Source organism: Lontra canadensis, unplaced genomic scaffold (genome assembly GCF_010015895.1).
Source record: "Lontra canadensis isolate GAN:19392208 unplaced genomic scaffold, GSC_riverotter_1.0 scaffold58, whole genome shotgun sequence".
Classification (NCBI taxonomy): domain Eukaryota; kingdom Metazoa; phylum Chordata; class Mammalia; order Carnivora; family Mustelidae; genus Lontra; species Lontra canadensis.
This window is the reverse complement of record NW_022631052.1, coordinates 4,007,247-4,029,467: the sequence shown is the minus strand read 5'-3', so window position 1 is coordinate 4,029,467 and position 22,221 is coordinate 4,007,247. Positions and strand designations below refer to the sequence as shown.

At 36.9% G+C, this 22,221-nt stretch overlaps 1 protein-coding gene across 1 annotated transcript in view; it reads right to left on the bottom strand.

Moving 5' to 3' along the window:
• The window catches only part of LOC116878575 (mediator of RNA polymerase II transcription subunit 13-like), a 152,852-nt gene that overhangs the window by 117,911 nt on the left and 12,720 nt on the right, over positions 1-22,221 (bottom strand). The window contains exons 3-4 of the mRNA XM_032876206.1: positions 20,858-20,868; positions 10,179-10,263 (exon numbers count right to left, since the gene is read on the bottom strand). Coding sequence (XP_032732097.1) covers positions 10,179-10,255 — 77 coding nt within the window. The 5' untranslated portion in view covers positions 10,256-10,263; positions 20,858-20,868. The remainder of the gene's footprint in view (positions 1-10,178; positions 10,264-20,857; positions 20,869-22,221) is intronic.

The following is a 22,221-nucleotide window of genomic DNA, read 5'->3' as shown; positions in this document are numbered from 1 at the left end:
TTATTTTTTATAAACATATATTTTTTTTCCCCAGGGGTACAGGTCTGTGAATCTCCAGGTTTACACACTTCACAGCACTCACCATAGCACATACCCTCCCCAATGTCCATAACCCCACCCCCCCTCCCAACCCTCCTCCCCCCAGCAACCCTCAGTTTGTTTTGTGTGATTAAGAGTCACTTATGGTTTATCATTTCTGTAAAGTTTTAAATGTGACTTGGGACAAGGCTTTATATAAATGTCAACTTAGAAAAGAAATAATAAAAACTTTTAGTGCCTTTGCATTTTTATAAAGATGTTTCGTGCTTATAAGTTTGGAGGAAGAGACTATAAACATTAATACTTTTAAAACAGTATATAACACAAAAGCCATTAATTAATAAATTGAGAACAATTTACACCACCCAAATACTGAAATCACCCAGAAAATAGGTGTCATTTCATCAATTAATTAAAATATTAAAATTAAAGTTTCCTACAAGGTGATTCAGGCCCAGATGCTAAGCCATCCAATTTTTAATAGAAAAACTGTGCAAATCTAAGTGAAGCACAGTTAACGGCAGGTTAACAAAATTATAGTTTTTTTGTCCTAAAATATTCATTAGGTTCCATTTCAGGTAATAATAAAGTAGCTCCTCCCAAACCAACACATCTCTCCCTGCAAAAAATAATAATCAAACTTGTGAAGAAAATATTAAAATCTGCTAAAAATAAATGTTACTAAATAATAAAGTTACTAAACACAGGCAAGAACTTAAAGAGGGGACAAGAGTCTACACATGAAAAGAAGCAAAAGCACTGTGTGAGCTTTCCCTTTCTTCAAAGAAAAAGTTTTCAACAAGAGCGCAGATTGAGCCACATGGAGAGACTGAAACTAATACAAATTCCAATCTTACTGGCTTTGAAGAACCAGAGGACTGAGTTCAAAGAGACCAAGCAGCTAGGGGCCACTGGGTGGCTCAGTTGCTTAAGCAACTGTCTTTGGCTCAGGTCATGATCCTGGAGTCCCAGGATCAAGTCCTGCATCAGGCTCCTTGCTCAGCAGGGAGTCTGCTTCTTCCTCTGACCATCCCCCCTCATGCTCTCTCTCAAATAAATAAAGAAATAAAATCTTTAAAAAAGAAGAGAGAGAGAGAGAGAGAGACCAACCAAGCATCTAGAAAATGAGAAAGGAAAAGCCTGGAAGAAGACAGTGAAGATAAAATTCTGACCAAATCTCTGGTAGACCCCCCTGCAGCTAAGACTAAAACAGTGGTTTCTCAACCAGGGGCAATGTGGCCTCTGAAGGGACATCTGGCAATATCTGGAGACATACTGGATTGTCACTACTGAAGGAGGAAGGCATTACTGGCATTGTGCAGGAAGAAGCCAGGGATACTGTTAGGCATCCTATTGTGCATGGGACAGTATCCATAACAATTATCTGGCCCATAATGTCAACAATGCTGAGACTGAGAAACCTTACATTAAAAGAAGTAGAAAGATTTCAACTGCTAACCACCACGGGTGTGAGACAGGAGGTTGGAGTCTAAGTTCAGATAAAGTTTATTGTTTTAAAACAAATCAAAACAAAAGCCTAAACATTCTTCAGTGAAATAAAACAGAATCCAGAGTCCTTATATTATTTTCAATGCCCAAATATATAATTCAAAATTATTCACCAGATGAAGATAAAGCAAAATCTAACCCATAATGAAAACAAAAGATAATTAATGGATATAATCCAGATACTGTATTTAGTAACCAAGATTTTACAGTAATTATTTTAATTATGTTTACAGACGTAAAGGAAAATGTGTTCATAGTGAATTAACAAAATAGGAAATCTCAGCTGATAAGTGGAAGCAAGAGAAAAGATACAGTGGAAATTGCAGAACTGAAAACTACCCTACTGAAAATAAAATATGGTGTTTATTCTTAGTGCTTCTTTCAAAATCTGTCCTGTGCCCATGAGATGATGATTTTCACTAAATCCTGACTATAAGTATATTAAAAACTAAATGGAGGTCAAAAGCATGATATCTAGACAATCTGATATTAGAAAACCCATGGTTATTAACCTTTAAGAATAATCTAGGTACCAGAGATATATGGTAGACTACAATAAGAAATTATAAATAATTATCAGGATTTTCATATTTCTGAGCCATTTTGGAGAACTAATTTATATTCAGAGTGGCTGAATTTTCCAACTTAAAATTAAGAAATGTCCCCCTATCTCCTTGATGGCCAGCCTACAAAGTCATTTTATAAATAAAAACACAAGCATAGAGCTCTGAAAAAAAATTTTTTAAATAGTATAATAAAAGCAGGAGCAGTCATCTCCCTTAGACATGTCTTTTTAATTTCCCATAAAAGTTTCCCATATGTTATTGATATGCTATAAGAAATTATGAGTGAAAATGACCTTCCAAGAACACATTTTACACTTTTATCTAAACTCTAAGAAGCTTCAGCAAAGTAACTTAAGTTATCTTACAAAGCAGGAGATACATAAGCACTCAATTTATTTATTTATTTATTTATTTATTTATTTATTTATTAAAGACTTTATTTATTTATTTGCAGACAGAGATCACAAGTAGGCAGAGAGGCAGGCAGAGAGAGAGAGTGGGAAGCAGGCTCCCGGCGGAGTAGAGAGCCCGATGTGGGGCTCGATCCCAGGACTCTGGGATCATGACCTGAGCTGAAAGCAGAGGCTTTAACCCACTGAGCCACCCAGGCCATAAGCTGTGATTTAAATTGAGTGCTTGTGGGGCCACAAGCACTCAATTTAAATCACAGCTTATGGCCTGCTTGTGATTCCTCCTGTGCTCTCTCTCACAATAAAATCTTTAAAAAAAATTTTTTTTAATTCAGCTTATTTAATTCAGCTTATAATCACTTTCATTTATCTACAAGATTAGCTATCTGACATACCACAATATACTTCTACAGTGCTTATACTCACTAAAGTTTGTATGAAGGGAGAAACTTACTATAAACAACATCCTAAAAACATTAGGAGCAAAATGAACATACTTCCTTCACGCTGCTAAAATGTTAATCATTTGAACCTCCATTCATTCATGTCCTGACCCTTCAGGTGACTTTTTCTTCTAACAAAGGAAGTGGCATTTAGCTAGAATATCTTAAACAAAGGTAAAATAGGTGGTCGGGTATGTTATAAAACTAAAATAACAGCTCAGATTAACTCCCTGCTTGGTACCTAAAATTTCCTCTCCCGCTCTTCTGATTATGAAGGGCACTGCTGAAGTTAACAACCACCCCCAACCCCTGTCCAAATATGTCCTTTAAAGCTTCCAGATACATTGGAAGAGTAGTATCAAATCTCTTGGATGGTAAAGAGAACTCACTTTCTGCTTATAACAAAGTCAAACACAACCAAAACAATATGCTCCTGGTGGTAGAGAAAGGAAGAAGGAGAGACACATACATATACATATATACATACACACACATACATACAGGGGAAACAAGAAGGAAAGATAGATACGTAGACAGGGAGGGAAAGGCAGGGAAACTGACTAATTTGGGGCATGCCTCGTTCCTACAGTTTTCCTAAAATCAAGAGAATCTGAAAACTGAAACACCTTTTGGAAATAACACTACTAAAAGTTAAGTCCCACGAGGTCAAATAGTTAATGGAAGATCATCCGTATTTCTGGATGGATGGTCTAGTGAACAGGGAGAGCTTTGTTTCCAACTTAGTTTCAATCCACTAATAGGAATGAAAAAGGGAATTACAGCAATGATATTCATCGAACCTCTGTAGTACATTAAAGAACAAAGTATATATTTTAAAATCCTTCTTGAAAGTAGGCAACATGTATTGAAACATATGTTATTGTAAACTATGAAAATCAATTATTAATGTTGAGGATATAAGTTTTGATCGTAGTCTCCTTCAGAGCACTAACAGAACAAATAAAAAAATTTAAAATGGTGGTAATTCTGTTTTGGTTATTAAGGAAAAAGGAAAGAAAGAAAAACAAAGTAAAAGAGCTACCTCAGGGCACCTAGGTGGCTCAGTGGGTTAGATGTCTGCCTTCGGCTCAGGTTGTGGTCCTGAGGTAGAGCCCCACATCAGGCTCCCTGCTGGGCAGAGAGGCTGCTTCTTCCCCACCCCGCTCCTGCCCCTGCTTGTGAGCTCACTCTCTATTTCAAATAAATAAATAAAGATCTTTTTTAAAAAGAGAGAGAGAAAAGAAGAGTTACCTGGACAGCATATAGTTAACTACCATCACCTCTGGCTGAACTGGTCTTTCAATTAAAATCCTTCTCTGCATAATGTTTGTGAACAAAACAGAGTGTGTACTACATGAAAGACACTTTTTAAAACCACAGACAGTAACTGAGTTTTAGCATAGGCTCTTTTTAAATGTTTCTCTCCTCCCTTTCTAAATGCAGCAGTTTTTCCCTTTGCAGCTAGCTGTAGCCAATATAGCAAGAATCCTATATTCGGTGTTTTCATTTCAACCCTCATTTGTAACTCAAACTACTACAACTTCAAATCCACCATTCCGCTGAAACTGCTCAAGGTATAGTCACCTCGACTACATAACTGTCAAAGCTATCCCATCCTTTTACTGTGTATTTTACAGGGCCTATATGGCAGCCACAGTGAATCATGAAACTAAAAATCCATGGTTTTGGTGATACCAACCCTCCTGGCTCTCACTTGTCATTCACCTTTCATAGTCTCCTTGTGTGTTCCTCTTCCTCTACCCACCTGCAAATGCCAACACTCCTCAAGACTAACTGCATCCCTCTTCTCACTCTGCACACAATTCGCAAATATATTCAAGTGACAAAATACACAGTATTCTTCTGCTATATCTTATCAGCACATAATTACTGAAAATGATAAACCAGCAGAAAATGACTATGTTTTATAGATTTTTTAAAAAGGCTGTGAAACTATGATGTGTGATTAGATAAGTCCAAATTGTTCCATTAATAATCTTTTAGGGATTTCCCATCAGCCAGCCCTCATCACCAGATAGATACATGGCAAAAGGTACCACCTGTAAAAAGTATATTTATGATAAAAACTGAAAATAATGATCACCAATGACCATATTTTTCTGGACACTAAGAAGAGATTCCCTTTACCTTTCACACTGCAAGCACCTGTTTACATGTCTGCTTATAGTCTGGATGAGGGATTCCTTTCCCTGCCTTTTCATCTGTGCATCTCTAGATGGAAACACAGATAACTGGGGCATCATAAGAAAAGTAAAGGGAAAAAGGATGGGAAGATGCCTGAGAAGTAAAAAGGAATGCAGGGAAGGTAGTGGTAAGGAAAGAGAGGGCAGGGAAGCTTTAAAGTGCTTTAAATATTCTCCTACATCATAGTACTTCATCTTGTTATATAAAATCCTTTTTTTTTTTTTTTGCGCTATTAAAACCAAAAGGTAAGGGCATTTCTTGGATATATAGGTGAGGTATTATGAAAAACATAAAAAAGAAATTAATCTCTGGCTCTAAAGTAGAAAAAATACCCAAACGAAACAACACAAAAGCGGTCAAAATAATATACTTTCAAGTATACGTGAGCTCCCACACATGCATATCTCCTAGCAGCACATACGAAAGTAATTAGAATATTTAAAACTATATAAGGCTATTTGTAGTATCATCCAAGAGCAGGTAGGTTTGACCACGAGGAAGAAACAGCTGATCAATTCAGAAAATGCACTAGCAAGTATGTACTGGTGTTATTTCAACGCCTGATACTAGCACATCTGATACTACAAAAAAATCAAAGGTTCAAACGATTACTGGGAGCAATCAATTATTTTACTAAAATTAGCATTCAAAAAATAAAGTGTATAAAGTTCAAGTTCTGCAGTAATCAAATATAGGCTGACATGAGACTAAACAGAAGGAATCTCCATGAATAATTTCTAAATTATTTTAAAGGAATACAGTTTTCACTTTTTTTTATTTGAGAGATATTTTAATATCGCTCAAAAAATTTTTTTTATTTTTATTTGAGAAAGAGAGAGCACAAGTGGGGGGAGAAGGGTCAGAGGGAAAGTGAGAAGCAGACTCCCCACTGAGCAGTGAGCCCAGCTCACTCAAACCCAGGACCCTGATATCAAGACTGAGCCTAAGGCTGATGCTTAACCAACTGAGCCACCTAGGCGCGCCTTCACTGGTTTGTATTTAAGCATATCCTGGAAAGAAAAGTTTTTTCAAGTTCAACATTCTTTAGAAATCCAGAAACTGTGTATGTTTGATGTTAGTTGTCACAACTCTTTAGGAGAAAGCCAAGTTTTCTTTCCTACCTATTATATTCTTAAGGATATAAATAACAGGGGCGCCTGGGTGGCTCAGTCATTAAGCATCTGCCTTTGGCTCAGATCATGATCCCAGGGTCCTGGGATAGAGCCCTACATCAGGCTCCTCCTGCTCAGTGGGAAGTCTGTTTCTCCCTCTCCCACTCCCCCTGCTTGTGTTCCCTCTCTATTATCTCTGTCAAATACATAAATTAAAAAAAAAAAAAAAGGGACATGAGTAACAAAAGATGTGTCACCATAATGAAAAAGACAATATGAAACAATATGAATAAATTTCTTTTATCTTCTTGGACCGGACTGTTCAAATTTATATATATACATATAATATATAATAATTTTTCTAGAATTATCCTGACCATCATATCATATCAAACATTAAGGACTCTTTTAGAGTCTACCAACAAAGGATTTAGTTTTGCTATCAATACAGAGAGCAATTAGAGCTCAGGAAATCACATGCTGTTAATCTAATAGATGAAACCTATTCAGCAATAAATTAATTTGTCAACACTATTAGGATTACTTTAGCTACATAAAATATGCTATATGTTAAATCATATTTTTATTCCATTGAACAAAAGTATCTATATGCTAGACCTACTAATTTTATAATTAGAACATTAGTCTTCAAAGTATATTTCTCTTATTTGTATCTAATGGTATCAAATAAGAGCATACCTAAAAATACAAATTTGTACATAAAATTTGTTTAGCACTTTTGCTTTTTCTCAAGTAAAGTATAAACTAGCCACATAAATTACCTCATTTAATATTCACAATAATCCTTTAAGGTAGTAATTACTATCATCAACTCAGTTACAGACAAAAACAAAGTTCAGCTCAGAAAAACTAAACAACCTGTCGAAAAGCTTATCTAACCTCCAAAGAGAGGCATGGGATGTGATCCCCATCTTCTAAATCTAAATGCCCCGCTCTACAGCACCACTCTGTCCATCCAAAATGACTGGACACTAAGATCCTATTTTAGCATCCAACAAGAGGCTCTATTTTTCATTCAGAAAATAAAAGTGGAAAAAAACACTATACCTAACAAAGTTTTATTATAGCAAATGCCAACTTTAGAAAAAGATTTATTCATTTGGGAGAGAGAAAGCATGAGTTGGGGGTGGGGGGCAATGAGAAGGGAGCCTGATGTGCCAATGCAGGGCTCCATCCCATCCCAGGACCAGGAAATCATCACCTGAACCGAAGGCAGATGCTTAACCATCTGAGCTACGCAGGCGCTCCAGCAAATGCCAAACTTTTAAAATTGATTGTTTGGTTTAAAAATTTGCCAATTGGGGGCGCCTGGGTGACTCAGTGGGTTAAAGCCTCTGCCTTCAGCTCAGGTCATGATCCCAGGGTCCTGGGATGGAGCCCCGCATTGGGCTCTCTGCTCAGCAGGGAGCCTGCTTCCTCCTACTCTCTCTGCCTGCCTCTCTGCCTACTTGTGATCTCTGTCTGTCAAATAAATAAATAAAATCTTAAAAAAATAAAAAAATAAAAAATAAAATAAAAATTTTCCAATTAACAATATCTCCTAAAATGGTTTTCTTCAAGATCATTAACATTTCTATACTACAATAAAATGAAGTTCTACATTCAACCATGAGTATAAAATCTAAAAATAATAATTCAATTACATTGCTCATAAATCAACAGCCTCCCAGTTACAAATTAAATTATCTAAATATACTACACGTATTAGTTACATTTGGTTTGCTAAATTTAGGAATACTTCTGGGATGTATATCCCAGTGCAAAGATATATAGATGTTATATAAAATAGATTTGGTAACTACATTTAACTTCAAACATTAGTTTTTACTATTAAAATGCTGACTGCTACTCTTTCAGTCCCTTTTTTATTTCCACATTTTCCCTTCATCCCCAAATTACTGTGAAATCACCATTCAAATGCCTATACCTACGGTTCAAGTTTCGGAACCGGCTCTGTTTGTTCCCCAGCTGTAAGAGTAACACTGAGCATGGAGAGGTGCACAGCAGTGAATGGTAAAGATCATTGTATCAAAGCAACACCATATATAACCATTCACTTATCAACCTAAAAGCCCAAACCTGAACCACCAGTTCAGCCCACCTGAACTCCAAAAGAGTTACAGAAAATCTACATCATCTGTAAATTTGAGGAAACACTAAGATGGAACGAATACATTAGTTAGACCAAATCAATAAAATTTCTCTCCATCAAAGCATCTGTAAACAAAACCACACTTTTACACACCCATACACACTAGCACTCTTTAAAAGTTTTATTATCCTTTTCAGGCAAACTTTTTTATACATAACACCTACTTCCTATTTAAAGAGATTTTGGCGGGGGGGTGGGGGAGGTGGGGGGGGCACCTGGGTGGCTCAATCGGTTAAGTGTCTGCCTTCAGATCAGGTCATAATCCCAAGGTTCTGGGATTGAGCCCCACATTGTGCTCCTTGCTCAGCAGAAGCCCGCTTCTCCTTCTGCCTCTCTCTCTACCTGCTGTACCCCTGGCTTGTGCGCTCTCTATATATCTGACAAATAAAATCTTTTTAAAAAACATATTTTCTAATAAATCCTAAAGGATTTGAAATGTACTAAACTAAAAAAGGGAAAATATTTTAAAGAAGTTCATGGTGATTTGGCAAAAAAAAAAAAAAAAAAAAACACATTTAATGACAATTCCCTAATTTATCTGATTTGAAAAAGGAAACCCCAATTTTCATAAATTAGGCTTGCTTAATGAGATTCCACAACCACTTCATCAAAGCTTTAAGACATACAGGTTGGAGAGAAGGCTGCTAATGCTAATTAAATCACTGGTAGGAATAAGAAAAGTTAAGAAAGTAAAGGTTCCAAAAGAAGCAGGAGCAGCCGGCCAAAATTGTGGAAAACGACCTAAAAGGATCTAACCTATGGCTACCATGTAAAGCTTCAAGAGCTCTTATCTGCAGCCAGAAGCTGGAATCCTTAACATGGGGAAAGTTCATACACAGTAAAACAGAATTGAGATTGTGTACACTCCTCTTCAGAAATGAAATAATCACCCATCAATTTATGACTCCAATTAAGTCTATGCTGTGTTCAGAGGTAAGTGGAGTAAATATTTGGCTTTGAAGGCTCTGGCTTTTGATCCTGGTTTGACTGATCTAAAATTCCATGCGTGTTTAGTATAAAGGACTGCCTTTAAAGCCATGCATACAATAAATAATAGTTGAAAATTTAGGATTGTTTAGAAAAGTAATTTACCGTCCTGGTTGGAGAATTCTCAAAGAAGTATTCACTGACTTTTAAGGGGAATCAATCAATTCTATAAAAACTACCACCATTTGAATTCAGCTATTTTTAAAGTTATGCCATATAACACTTTAAGGAAGGAAGATTTTAAAAAGGGTCGGGGGGGGGCTGCTTGGGTGGCTCAGTGGGTTAAGCTTCTGCCTTCAGCTCAGGTCATGATCTCAGGGTCCTGGGATCAAGTCCCGCATCGGGCTCTCTGCTAGGCAGGGAGCCTGCTTCCTCCTCTCTCTCTCTCTCTGCTTGCCTCTCTGCCTACTTGTGATCTCTCTCTGTCAAATAAATAAAATCTTAAAAAAAAAAAAAAAGGGACAATGAAAATAACAAAAAAGAATATTTTCATTCCAAATAGTGTCGTAAGAAGGGGCTTACACATAGGTTATTGATAATCTTTCTAGTCCAATTTCCAATATTCCACAAAAATTTATAGAATATTTAATAAAATGTAATCCAGTAATCTATTTTAATACATCTAAATTACTAAGATTATTAGAAAATAAATAAGTTGCTTCCCCCACCCACCTCTTCCCAAAACACAGTAGTGGTCAAGCAAAAGGAATGAAAACTAAAAGCTTAAGACTCACCTTTTGTTGACTGGTTTTTCATCCTTTTCATAGGGTCGGACAAACCACTTCCCAATCCTAACGAAGTTCTTATCCATTAGGCACCTACAATAATTACACCAAGAATTATATTTACAGTTTCAATAACAAATTAGTGAGTCATTAAATCAAATAATCGCAGATGAGATATGCTATTGAAAATAAAAACATCACTAAACTGTCAAAATGTTTTATCACTTTAAATTTTTACATTATAAAATGCTGAGAGAACTTTTTGACTTTAGGCATATTTTATTATGCATTATTCTTGCACATGGAAAAAAATTTTGCACAATTGGTGGATATATTCCTGAAATGTCTTAAACTTCTGAATCACTTCAAAACCAAACACACTTTTGCATTATTTCAATTCTTGGGTCATCAAGAATATTGGGGATATGGGTAGCATTCCTTAAGAGCACCTCATAGGTAGTCTTCCTAGTTACTGATGCTCATTTCGCAAGTTCTATAATGCTGGCTTTCTGGCTTGGCATGTGATATGCAACGCTTTCGCAGAGACCTCAGAAACAGAAGCACTGTGGAGCCTCTTCTACTTAGGTGTTTTCTTTTAGAGGTGTGGTGAAGCACATGGCAATGGCTTTGCAGGAAACAAGGAACTGCAGCCATTTCTTCAAAAGCGATTATCAGCTTCCCTTGTATCTAAGTTGGGCCTCACTTCTGTTTCCAAGCTGTATTATGTACATTGTGTTTCAATGTCCAATTACAGGGTAATCTTTCTGATGACACGTTAAATGGCAACTGAACTCAACTCATATGATACCAAAAATGCACACGATTCAACAGGAGTGACAACAATATAGGCAGCTATGACCAAGTTCACTTGTGTGCAGGCAGATGACAGCTATATCCTAACTGCCGTCTGGCCAATTCCGAGATGCCATCATCCGCAAGGGGTATCCCTGATTTTAAAAATATAAAAATGTGGGAGAAAATGTACATTTTGAAATTGATGAAATTCAGCAATCCCTAACATTATTCAATGAAATGACATATACTTTGTAAGAAAACCTGTCAGAAAGTTGGCGTAATTCTTCTAACCACCAGTAAAAGAGCTATATAACAATTCTTTATTCAATATTCAGGCAACTCTGCACGTAGCTTTTCCCTCTGTAATTTCCATACCATCAAGGAGGATGGAAACAATTCAAGCCTTCAACCAATCATTACAGGTCAGACGGTTAAGTAAATGGCAATGGTGTCTGTGGCCACGATGTAACTCCCTGTGGGCAGAGCCAATTTGGAGCACTACTGCACCAAAGGATCACTGGCTTCAACTGCTTTTATTTTGAAAATGGATTTCTACAACAATCTTTCTGCTCACAGTGTAGAAAATCATTTTTAAAGCAACCCAATCTGTTTTCCTAAGATTATAAATTAAGTTGCTTTTAGGGTTAAAGAGCACGTGACCATTAAACTTAGAACAGGAAATGTGAAACCCAATAAGGCGGAAGTACTCAAGAAGTGAAACTTAAATCTCCGCAGTTTATACCTTAGCTCAGAGACTTCACTGTACTCATCAGGCAGGCAGGCAGGTAGGATGGATGGATGGAGAGATATTTCCACTGAAAAACTCTAGTGCTGGTGGCAGATTCCTTCCTCCAATAATACTACCAATAATTGCCACTAGCATCACTACCACCATCACCCCATTGGATGGCCAGGTGCAGTATACCATTTAATTACTGTAAAATCTATTACGAGACAGATGTTACATGCCAATTTTTATACTTGAAGAAGCTAAGGCACAGTGAGAATGTCACCTACAGAAGGCCACATAGCTAACTGACAGCAGAGCGGGGAGTAAGCCCAGGTATATGGCTGATCCCAAGACAAGAACATTTAACTATTACCATATATGGACTCTCATGCTGTCTCATTTCTGTAATTCTTTCCTCATTTTCAAAGTCCAGATTCATCATGTAATTGATGAGCCTATTTAATGTTTCTTTATTCTCTAAGAGCTGTTATTAAGTTGAAGGTGTTCTTAAAAATCGACAATGCTTAGCATGAAAGCAATGGGGCATGTAACAGGTACAAAATCACATCGAACACTAAACGCAGTCTGCTACTGCCACACGTCCTCACTTAATAAATAACACTTAAGTATTCATACTCTCATATATGTCTTGAAGGTCAGAATTCAAAAGAACCATTTATTCAGTAAGAGAAAAAACAACATAAATATATTGTTTAAGTACAGGGGGAAAAAAACAAACCAAGGCTTCAGATAGTGTAACAGAAAAGAAAAACAGATAAAATATCTCTGACTAAAAAAGACAAAGTGTAAAGCTTATTTCAAAACCCCTGCCCTTCTGTGAAGTAGAAGTCACAAATCCTATTTGCTGATTTCATTCCAGTACAAACAAACAAGGAGTTGGGGTAATGGAGCAGCACATAGCCAAGACCACTCAAGTACAAAGGCAAAAGGCAAAAAGCTCATGAAAATCCTGAGAGTCTGACTCGCTGTGCTGGAGCTCCCACTACAGATCCTACTTCTTTGTCAGGCAATGTCAAAAAAGGTTATTATCACTAATACACAAAACAACCATGGAAACTACTGACTCTTGAACCTGAAACTATCTGGTTCCAAATGATAGTCATAAATGACTTAGTCATCTTCAACTGTTAATCAGTTTCTATGTGATCAGTGATTTCCTACACACTGGAAGAGAAACATGAGAACACAAAATTGCTACAAGTAAAGTGCAGCTGACTCTTCAACAATCTAAGGTTTGGGGCTCCTAGCCCCCATGCAGCTGAAATCCGTGACTAACTTTCGATTCACCCAAAACTTAAGTATTCACAGCATACTGCTGACCAAAGCCTTACCAACAGCATAAACAGATGTTAATCTGTTTTATATTTTGTATGTTTTGTGTATTATGTACCACAGTCTTAAAAGAAAGCAAGCTAGAGAAATGAAAATGTTATTAAGAAAATCACAAGGAAGAGGAAATACATTTACAGTACTGTACTGTATTGAACCCTACCCACCACCACCACCCCCCCCAAAAAAACAGGTGTAGGTGAACCCTGTAGAGTTCAAACCATGTTGTTCAAGGGTCAACTGCAGTATTTTTATTCAGTTTTGTAAGTACTGGATTCGTAACTGATTTATCTCTACATGAGGGAGCAATTTCAAATGTCATGTTCAGCAGTGATATGGCAGAGAGTTAGCAAAGGGTTGGGACAAAATGAATGAAGTCCCTGAGTACTGTGGCCCTGATCCCCAACCTAAGACAGAATTAGTTACTCAGATGTAAAGATGGGTTAAGTATGAGGATGAAGTTTCTTTTCATTCAAGAAATAGGTTTAAAGAACTCAACAACTATCAATTTTTACAATCTTCAATCTCCCGAGTTTCAACTATACCTGATGCAAAAAACAAAGTTCACTCAATTTCTCTCTCTCTCTCTCTCTCTCTCTCTCTCATGCACACACACAAACACGCAGAGACAGAGAGAGAGAGAAACAGAGACACATGGATACTCCAAGACTAATACAGAAAGAAAGAATTTCCATCTGGTGTTTTGTACTTAGGTCATGGGATGAAATAAGAGAGGAGGAGTGTGTCTTTGCTGAGGAAGACACTTCTACCACCTGATGCCTGGGACTATATAGGTTGGCTCAAGAACAGACTTATACTGAAAGACTAAGCCCTTGGTTCTCAATCATTATGTGGTTATGATTCTACAGTATAAGTAAATCTAATGAAAGTTACTATAGATTCCTCTCTCTCTCTCTCAAATACATAAAACCTTAAAAAAAAATATATATATATACATATATGTATATATATATATATTTTTTTTTTTTTAAATGGGGCACTTTGGTGGCTCAGTCACTTAAGTGGCTGCCTTCAGATCAGGACATGATCCCAGGGTCCTGGAATGGAGCCATGCATCCAGCCTGCTTCTCCCTCTCCCTCTGCCTGCCTCTCCCCATTTGTGCACATGCATGCATGCTTGCTCTCTCTCTAATGAATAAATAAAATCTTAACAATAATCATTTTTAAAAAGTTATTTAGACTCTTTCTCCTAAAAAATGCATGGAAGAGCAAAACACTGCATGTAATTCCACAGGGCTGGTGAACGCTCTGAGGCAGATTCTGGAGTGAGAACTTGCATATAAAATACCACTGATCACTAGTAACCCTGTTTTGGCCTGGATCCCTCTTTCAGCCCACTCTATCCTGTCCTCCTCTAATTTAATTCTGTTCATCTTTCTTGTCCCAGATCAGCCAGCACAGCACTCTAACATCTACAAATCAGCACTTTTATCGCCAAGATAAAAGTGTTTTTTATCGCTGAGTTGTAATGATTCATTTCTATGGCTCTTTTTTCCCCAAGAAGCTATGAGAAATCTGGGGGCAGGCACAGTACCTACCTTATTTGCTGGCAGTATTCAACAAATATTTAAATGCCTGTTATGTAATATATGTTCTCCTCTATACTAGTAGCTGCTCAATAAATATCTGAGAAATGAATGCTGTACATTAAGGAGTGTTTTTCTATTCACAACATAACAGTATTATTCTTCATGTCTACAACCATTAATCACCGGCAGCCTCATACTATTACTTGAATTTTGTTGTGTGTATATGTTCCCAGCTAGTGAATAATGTTGGGAGGAAAAATAAAATCTACATATTTCACTTTTTTTTACAGCACATGAGCTCTCACTCCACACTAAAATCATAGTAGATACTCAACATGTAGGGAATTACATAGATGCTTAAAAAAAAAAATAGATAGGAATGCCAGCACAACTGTCCATATACTTCAATTATACTTGAAGAACAGAATTAAATCATTTTAAGAGAGATAATTCCAGAGGTGCCTGGGTGGCTCAGTCATTAAACGTCTGCCTTCAACTCAGGTCATGATCCTGGGATCGAGCCCCACATCAGGCTCCCTGCTTGGCAGGAAGCCAGCTTCTCCCTCTCCCACTTCCCCTGCCTGTGTTCCCTCTCTCACTGTGTCTCGGTCAAATAAATAAATAAAATATTTTTAAAAAGTAAGAGAGAGAACTCTAAAGCATAAAAACTGAGTAACATCAGAAATATAATTTCACCTTTTTATATTCTATAAACCTTTATTTTTTTAAGGGACAAAATTTATATTTAACTTGACAAATATAACTATCAGACACTTCATCTACCAAAAATTGCTTCAAATCAACATCATAAATAGCACCAAGAAAGAAAGTTAAGCCTAGCTGTTCCAGTAACCCTAGTCATTACTGAGATTGCCAAAATTACCTTACTATCAAGATATGACATAATTCAGTAAAGTAGCATAATAATATCTTGCAAGGTCACAATGTGATTCCAGATTTATAAAATGTTCTTTAAGCAGTAATTCCAGGAAAGTATTTCTCTTTAGAAAATAATTCCCAGCCCCCTACTACCTCCCAAAAATCACTGTTTCAAGAATAAAACAGCTTCTGAAAAATGAAAATGAAATCAGGTTGTGTGTTTGTATGTGCATGTGTGCATTCGTATGTGTATACATGCACACCATGTTTCTGGGTTATGAGTCATAGGACCCTAAATAATTAACTACAAGACCTTGTCTCCAAATTGGCAAACCCTGACCTCTAATCCCAAAACCATGGCAGACCTGGTGTAAGATTATAAGTGCCAGAGCAGCAGCCACAGCCTAGCTCAGCACACTATTTCCCAGATGGGACCATTAGGAGGTTTAGAAGGGAGCCACTACAGGCTCTGGATCTTCTGTGCAGGTGTGACAGTTTTCAAATTATGCAGGTGTGACAGTTTTCAAAGATTAAAAAGTCCAAGGACAGTGTTGCTCTACCACACCCTGAATCAAAGTACATTTTAGTGTTATTATCTAGTTATGGAGCTGCTCAGATAGATTCAATTTCATATAATTTCGTAACAGAAGTTCCTCATCAGCATCAAAGCCTCTACCTTACCACTCCAATCTATACAAATACAAACGCAAAAAAGTCTCTTTCCTAAAAACTAATCTCCTTCCTAGAAATTGCTCCCAATTCCCAACCAAATAAAAGAAAGTCCTATAATCTAAAAAGCTGAAGAAACCTTTTCTCAACTGATCCCTTCCAGCTTCATTATTTGGGTTCCTACTGTGCCCTAGTGGATGCTGTCTCCTCTGGCCAAGTAAACCCTATCATTTCCATCCTTTCCAAAATCTCTATAAGGTTAGGCATTTTTGTAAGCCTAGCCTCCCCAGAAAACATCCATTCTAATGCTGTTCCAAAGAGCCTCTCCTCTAATTTCAAACTTTTTGTTTGAATCAATCCCATTGTCCAGACACACATTTTTTTTTAAAGTCTTAATCCTTTCTCTGTCCTAAAAATATTAAATAGATAAATCAGTTAGTCTTAGGGTGAACATGTTTCTCTCTAGATATTTACAAGTAGATACACACTTTACCCACCTGTGTGTGTAGTGTTTATAGTGATTCTTCCTTTAAGAGTTAATCACTATAAGTTTATAATGATTCTACCTTTAAAAGAATGTGCTCCTTAGATCTAAAAACCCATTTTCCTACTTCCTTTAGAGAAGTGCACACTACCACAACTCAATAAAATGGGAATTTGTTGATTCCTCACTTCCTGCTGTTATCACATTATACCCAAGGACTCTCAATGCTGCAAAATTCTATCACCATTTCTTCAACAAGGCCTGATCCTACCACCATGCTCTTGTGAATATATTCATTATTTTTAAATTTTTGAACAAGCACATCCAAGGATAGTGTTCATTTGCCCTCTGATGATCACCTCTATTAAATCACAATACCATAGGACATTGAAAGCTTGTAATATACAAATATAATGCTTACGGCTATCATAATTATAATTCCAACTTCCTCCATGTTATTTTTACTGTACTTTTCCAAATGAATATCTTCCCTCTAAACACCAACTCTTGGCAAACCAAGAAGCTCTGGGCCAAAGGCAATTCTACAGCTGTGTTATAAACTACCATGGGGTGACTATGCTGGCGATCCATTAGGAAAGCAGCACCAGTGGACTACTCTAAAGGGCCACTATGTTTTACAAATGTCCAATACTCACAGATTAAAGTCTCCCTAAGTAAGTATGGACAGGATAGAGCATAACAGCTTCAAAAGACCCATGTATGTAATCTTCCGTTGTGTGCAAAGCAGTGATTTGCACTTGAGAGAAAAAAAAATACCTTTCCATCAAAATCAATTTATGTGTTTTATTCTAAAAACTTAAGACAATTAACCACATTTAATTTGACAGCATTATGCTAGACACTTTTAAGCATTTCTACAAAGCTATATGAATGCAAGATTTTCCTAAATCCCACATGTGATACAAATTGCTGAGGCAGAGCTAAAATTCTGAGTGATATGAACTGCGCACATTTCCTGGCTTTTTCTTACAGCTCTCCAACCCAATGATTTATTTCACTGAGTTACGGTTAGGTGAGAAGGATACAGTATGCTATGAAAACTAAACCAATTACAGTAACATAGGAGTAATAGCCATTAAACCTGCAATATTAAAAATGCCAAATGAAGGGGCGCCTGGGTGGCTCAGTCGTTAAGCATCTGCCTTCGGCTCAGGTCATGATCCCAGGGTTCTGAGATCAAGCCCCACATCAGGCTCCCTATTTAGCGGGAAGCCTGCTTTTCCCTCTCCCACTCCTCCTGCTTGTGGTTCCCTCTCTCACTGTCTCTTTCTCTCTCTCTCTCTGTTAAATAAATAAAATCTTAAAAAAAAAAAAATGCCAAGTGAAGAAACTACTGGAAAAGATCGAAGGTTTTAGTTTTCCATAATCTCTTCACATCCTAGCTCTTTTTCCACTAGTGAGGACTGTGAGGCAGCCTAAACTTGAAACATGAAGTGTAACCTTTGAGAAGTTCACTGTCAATACATAACAAAATCTCACTAAATTGTAAAGACTGATGAAAACAATCTGAACTCGGACATTATCAGAAAATGATGGGAAAATTGGCAGTCTACATAGGTTACAACAAAATTAATGGTATTTTATCATTCCAGGTATTTTGCCAAAAAGGGATAATCAGTCCTTAAGAAAATAAGCACACTTACTATCTCAAAAGAGAAAAAATATGCATGACTGCATCAACTAAAACTATAAAACTTAAAAGACCCAAACCGTCTCAGATACTGAAATTCTGACTTAAAAAAAAAAAAAAAATCACAAGACTATACCAAAAGAAGCCAATAAGGTTCAAAGTTTTTAAAAATGTGTATAAATACATGCGTAACTGTGTTTTCAAAATATATCTGTTCTTTAGTAATATAACCAACACCAATTTGGAGGATAGAGTATGAGAAGGGAGAAGGCCGCAGTCAAGAGGTATGGTAGATTGTATTGTGTTTTCAAATATGCTCTATCCCTTCCTGGGGGGGATTAACATCAAGTTGTGGCCATGTGACTTGGGTACCTCCTACAGGTACAGAAACAATACTTCCTCATCCGTTTAACTTTAAGCTTGGTGGCAAATTTCTCAGCCAATGAAATGTAAGCAGAAACAGCATACACCACTCCTAAACAGAGGCTTCAATGAGCCATTATGCATCCTGTCATTACTCTTTGCTCTTAATTAAGAGCCCAGTCAGTCTCTGAGAGGGCTGCCCCATCAACATGATTCCTGCCTGGAGGCAAGAGGATATAAGGAATGCTACCAGTAAATGACTCACAGTGGGCAAGCAGCATGAACAAGAAAAAAACTTCAATTGTTGCAAGACAGTAAGATCTTTCAGGTCTTCTGTTACTGCAGCATAACTGAGCCTAACCTGACTACAGAGGAGGCCACTGAAAAACTTCATCAAACACTTAACGACAGTAGGCCAGTGGCAGTCAAAATGAAGAGAATGGGACTAACTAGAGAGATATCTGGAGGGTGGGGGCGTGGGGTTATTCAATATTATAGGATAAGAACCATAAACCAAAGAAACAAAAAACTCAAGGGTACCAAGATATTGAACAGGCCATCACATGGAAGTAGGATTGGACGAATTATATAGGAGCACCAAAGAATAGGATTAAGATTTTTTTAAAACAATTACAGGAAACAGACTTCTGCTCAGCATAAGAGACTTTCAAACATTGAACTCTGTAACATCCAACTAACTAATGGAATGTTCTGACATTTCTCTGAAAAAGAAAAGAACTCCTTTAGAAAGCTGTGCTCACACAACCAGAAGTTTTCAAGAAAAGGATGGATGACCACATAAAAAAGGATATTATAGAAAAGGATTCCAGAATTATCTGGGTAAACAGGCTAACTGACTTAATTTAGTGTCCAAATTCTGAAAATAGTATTACTGATATTTCTATTTTCTAATATTAACAGTAAAGAAATCTGACAGAACACCACCTCAAATATTCTAATATTAGCAGCCATTTATGAGCTCTTATAATGAGAAAGGTACTATGCTGAGCAAAACAATCCTTCACCATTTTAAGGGTAAAGAACAAGGACTCTGCAAGCTTAAGTCACTTGCCCAAGTCATATATTAATTAAGCTGGCAGAGCAGAGACGTAAAACATCTTCCATCTCTGAAGGCAATGAAGAACTGGACGTGTAGCCATGTGTGCCCCTGTATTACAGGCCAGATACGTTAGCTTCTACCTGACACCTTGAAGGACAATGCTCTTGAGTAACCAACAGTGAGGTTTTTAGTTTTCTTAATGAACAGATGACACTGGCATATACAGTGCAGTGTATGCAAATGCTACAGAGCTATAGGAGGAATAAGTAAATGAAAGATAAAATGTTCAAAGCCCTATTGCCTTAGAATTTAAAATATTCTACACATATCGATACAGTATTACCTCAGCACCAATCAATAGCAATAAAAATGAAATTATTCTGTGTGACGTTTACCATGTTATCTTAATTTCTATAGTGAAGTTACTTTGAATAAACCACAGCAATAACTCACCCTCCTGTGCCCACTAGCCACTGCTGCCTTTTGGAAAAAAGATCAATTTCTAGGACTCCTACTTAGCGGTAAGTGAGAGCCTCTCAAGGTAGTTAATGGAATTGCTTTTTAATTAAACAAATCCGTATCTTAAAAATACAAAAAGCAGAAATGATAAACCACTAGTATAAGCTTTGTTAATAGGCGAACTAGGAAAAAAATAGTTTGGGAAGCACAAACACCCTGCAGGTAATACATTCCTTGATGATGTGCTTCAGTAACCTTAATTCTGGCTCTCATGCTAGAAACTCAAAACACCCTCAATGCGAAACCCAGTCAATCTTTCTGAATAGAAAGGGCAAGGCATGATAGAAAATTGCCAAGCCAGAAATAAAATAGGAAACTGTATTTCAATAAATTTAGGCTGTAAACAGATTTAGTAAGTTTACGGCAAATGGTCTAAGCTAGGGACAAAAAGTGCAAGAAGCATGGGTTAGCCAAACCAGATTCTGGTGATAATGAATCAAGAGAGCTAAAAACCACCATTTAAAAGGATTCCCTGCCTCATAAGCAGGCTAATTTTCACTCATACAACACAGCTACTTAAAGTTTGGTGAAAAGAGAACATTATTTTGAAAGGCAAAGGAATTATTACAATTTTTCCAAAAAAACCTCAACTTGTCCTTTTTAATTGTAGTAAGGGAGCTAAATAGCTTGATTATTATTTTCTAAAAGAAATACTATTTCAAAGTAAAGTCTTGTAAGAGGATTCAAATCAAAGTATGCAAAATAATAAATTTATGGGGAAAGGAATTAACAATTCTCGAACAGTAACAATAGGTCAAGCATTATATAGCACATATCACATATATCATCTAACAAAAACTCAAGCTGCACAACAGCCTTCACTTAATTTAAAAGTGTTTACTAAGGCTTAGTGAGGTTAGGGTAACTGTCCAAGCAACAGACTGTGAAACCAAACCAAGGTCTAACCCAAAGTTCTTTAGCTATCTGAAGCTTTATTGCATGACATACTGCATATGTCACAATTAACTTTCCTATCGAATAATAACTTAACCTGAACTTCAGGAGTTTTATTAAAGATTGATTTCCTTCCTTCCTTCCTTCCTTCCTTCCTTCCTTCCTTCCTTCCTTCCTTTACTTGAGAGAGAACATACACCCGTGTGCTTGAGAAGGGGGAGAAACAGACTCCTGCTGAGTAGGGAGCCTGACATGAGGCTTGTTCCCAGGACACCTGAGCTGAAGACAGATGCTTAATCAACTGAGCACCCCTCAAGTTCAGTTTTTATCACAAATTTGGAATTCATGGGCATAGAATAAATGAATTATCTCCATTTTTCTTCTCTCCCAGCTTTTCTGTTCTTCTAATTTTCTCCCATTTAAAACACAAAAAAACTGAAAAGAACTAGTTCAACCACAAATTAATATTTTTTCTGGAAAAAATGATATTAAAAAACACAGTGAGCTATTTTTTAAAATATGTGTTTTATTCCACATACATTACAAATCTTCATGAAAAAGACTGTGTTTGGGGTGCCTGGGTGGCTCAGTCAGTGAAGCGTCTGTCTGCCTTTGGCTCAGGTCATGATCCCAGGATCCTGGGATTGAGCCCCACATGGGGTTCCCTGCTCAGCAGAGAGCCTGCTTCTCCCTTTCCCTCTGCTGCTCCCCCTGCTTGTGTTCCCTCTCTCGCTGTCTTTCTGTCAAATAAATAAATAAAATCTTAAAAAAAAAAAAAAAAGACTGTGTTTAAAGGTACGTTAGTTATTATACAGATAATAAGACCTTTGTTATGGCATCAGATTATAGAAACAGTCAAGTTTCCACATTTTCCTGAAGGGACTTTGTGTGTACTTTTGCTCTGCAGTAGGAGAAAGGAGAAAGAATTATCAAATATTTGAAATATTTAAGAATACTCAACTCTCAAAAATCAATGCTTCTAAAATGCACTGCCTTAGTAACAAATGGATGGCCTCTAGGTCCAATCCAAAGCACAGAGATGGGAACAGAGTGGGAACTGAAGCTCAAAATGAAAAAGATATATTTGCTGGGAAAGGTCTTTCTGAGT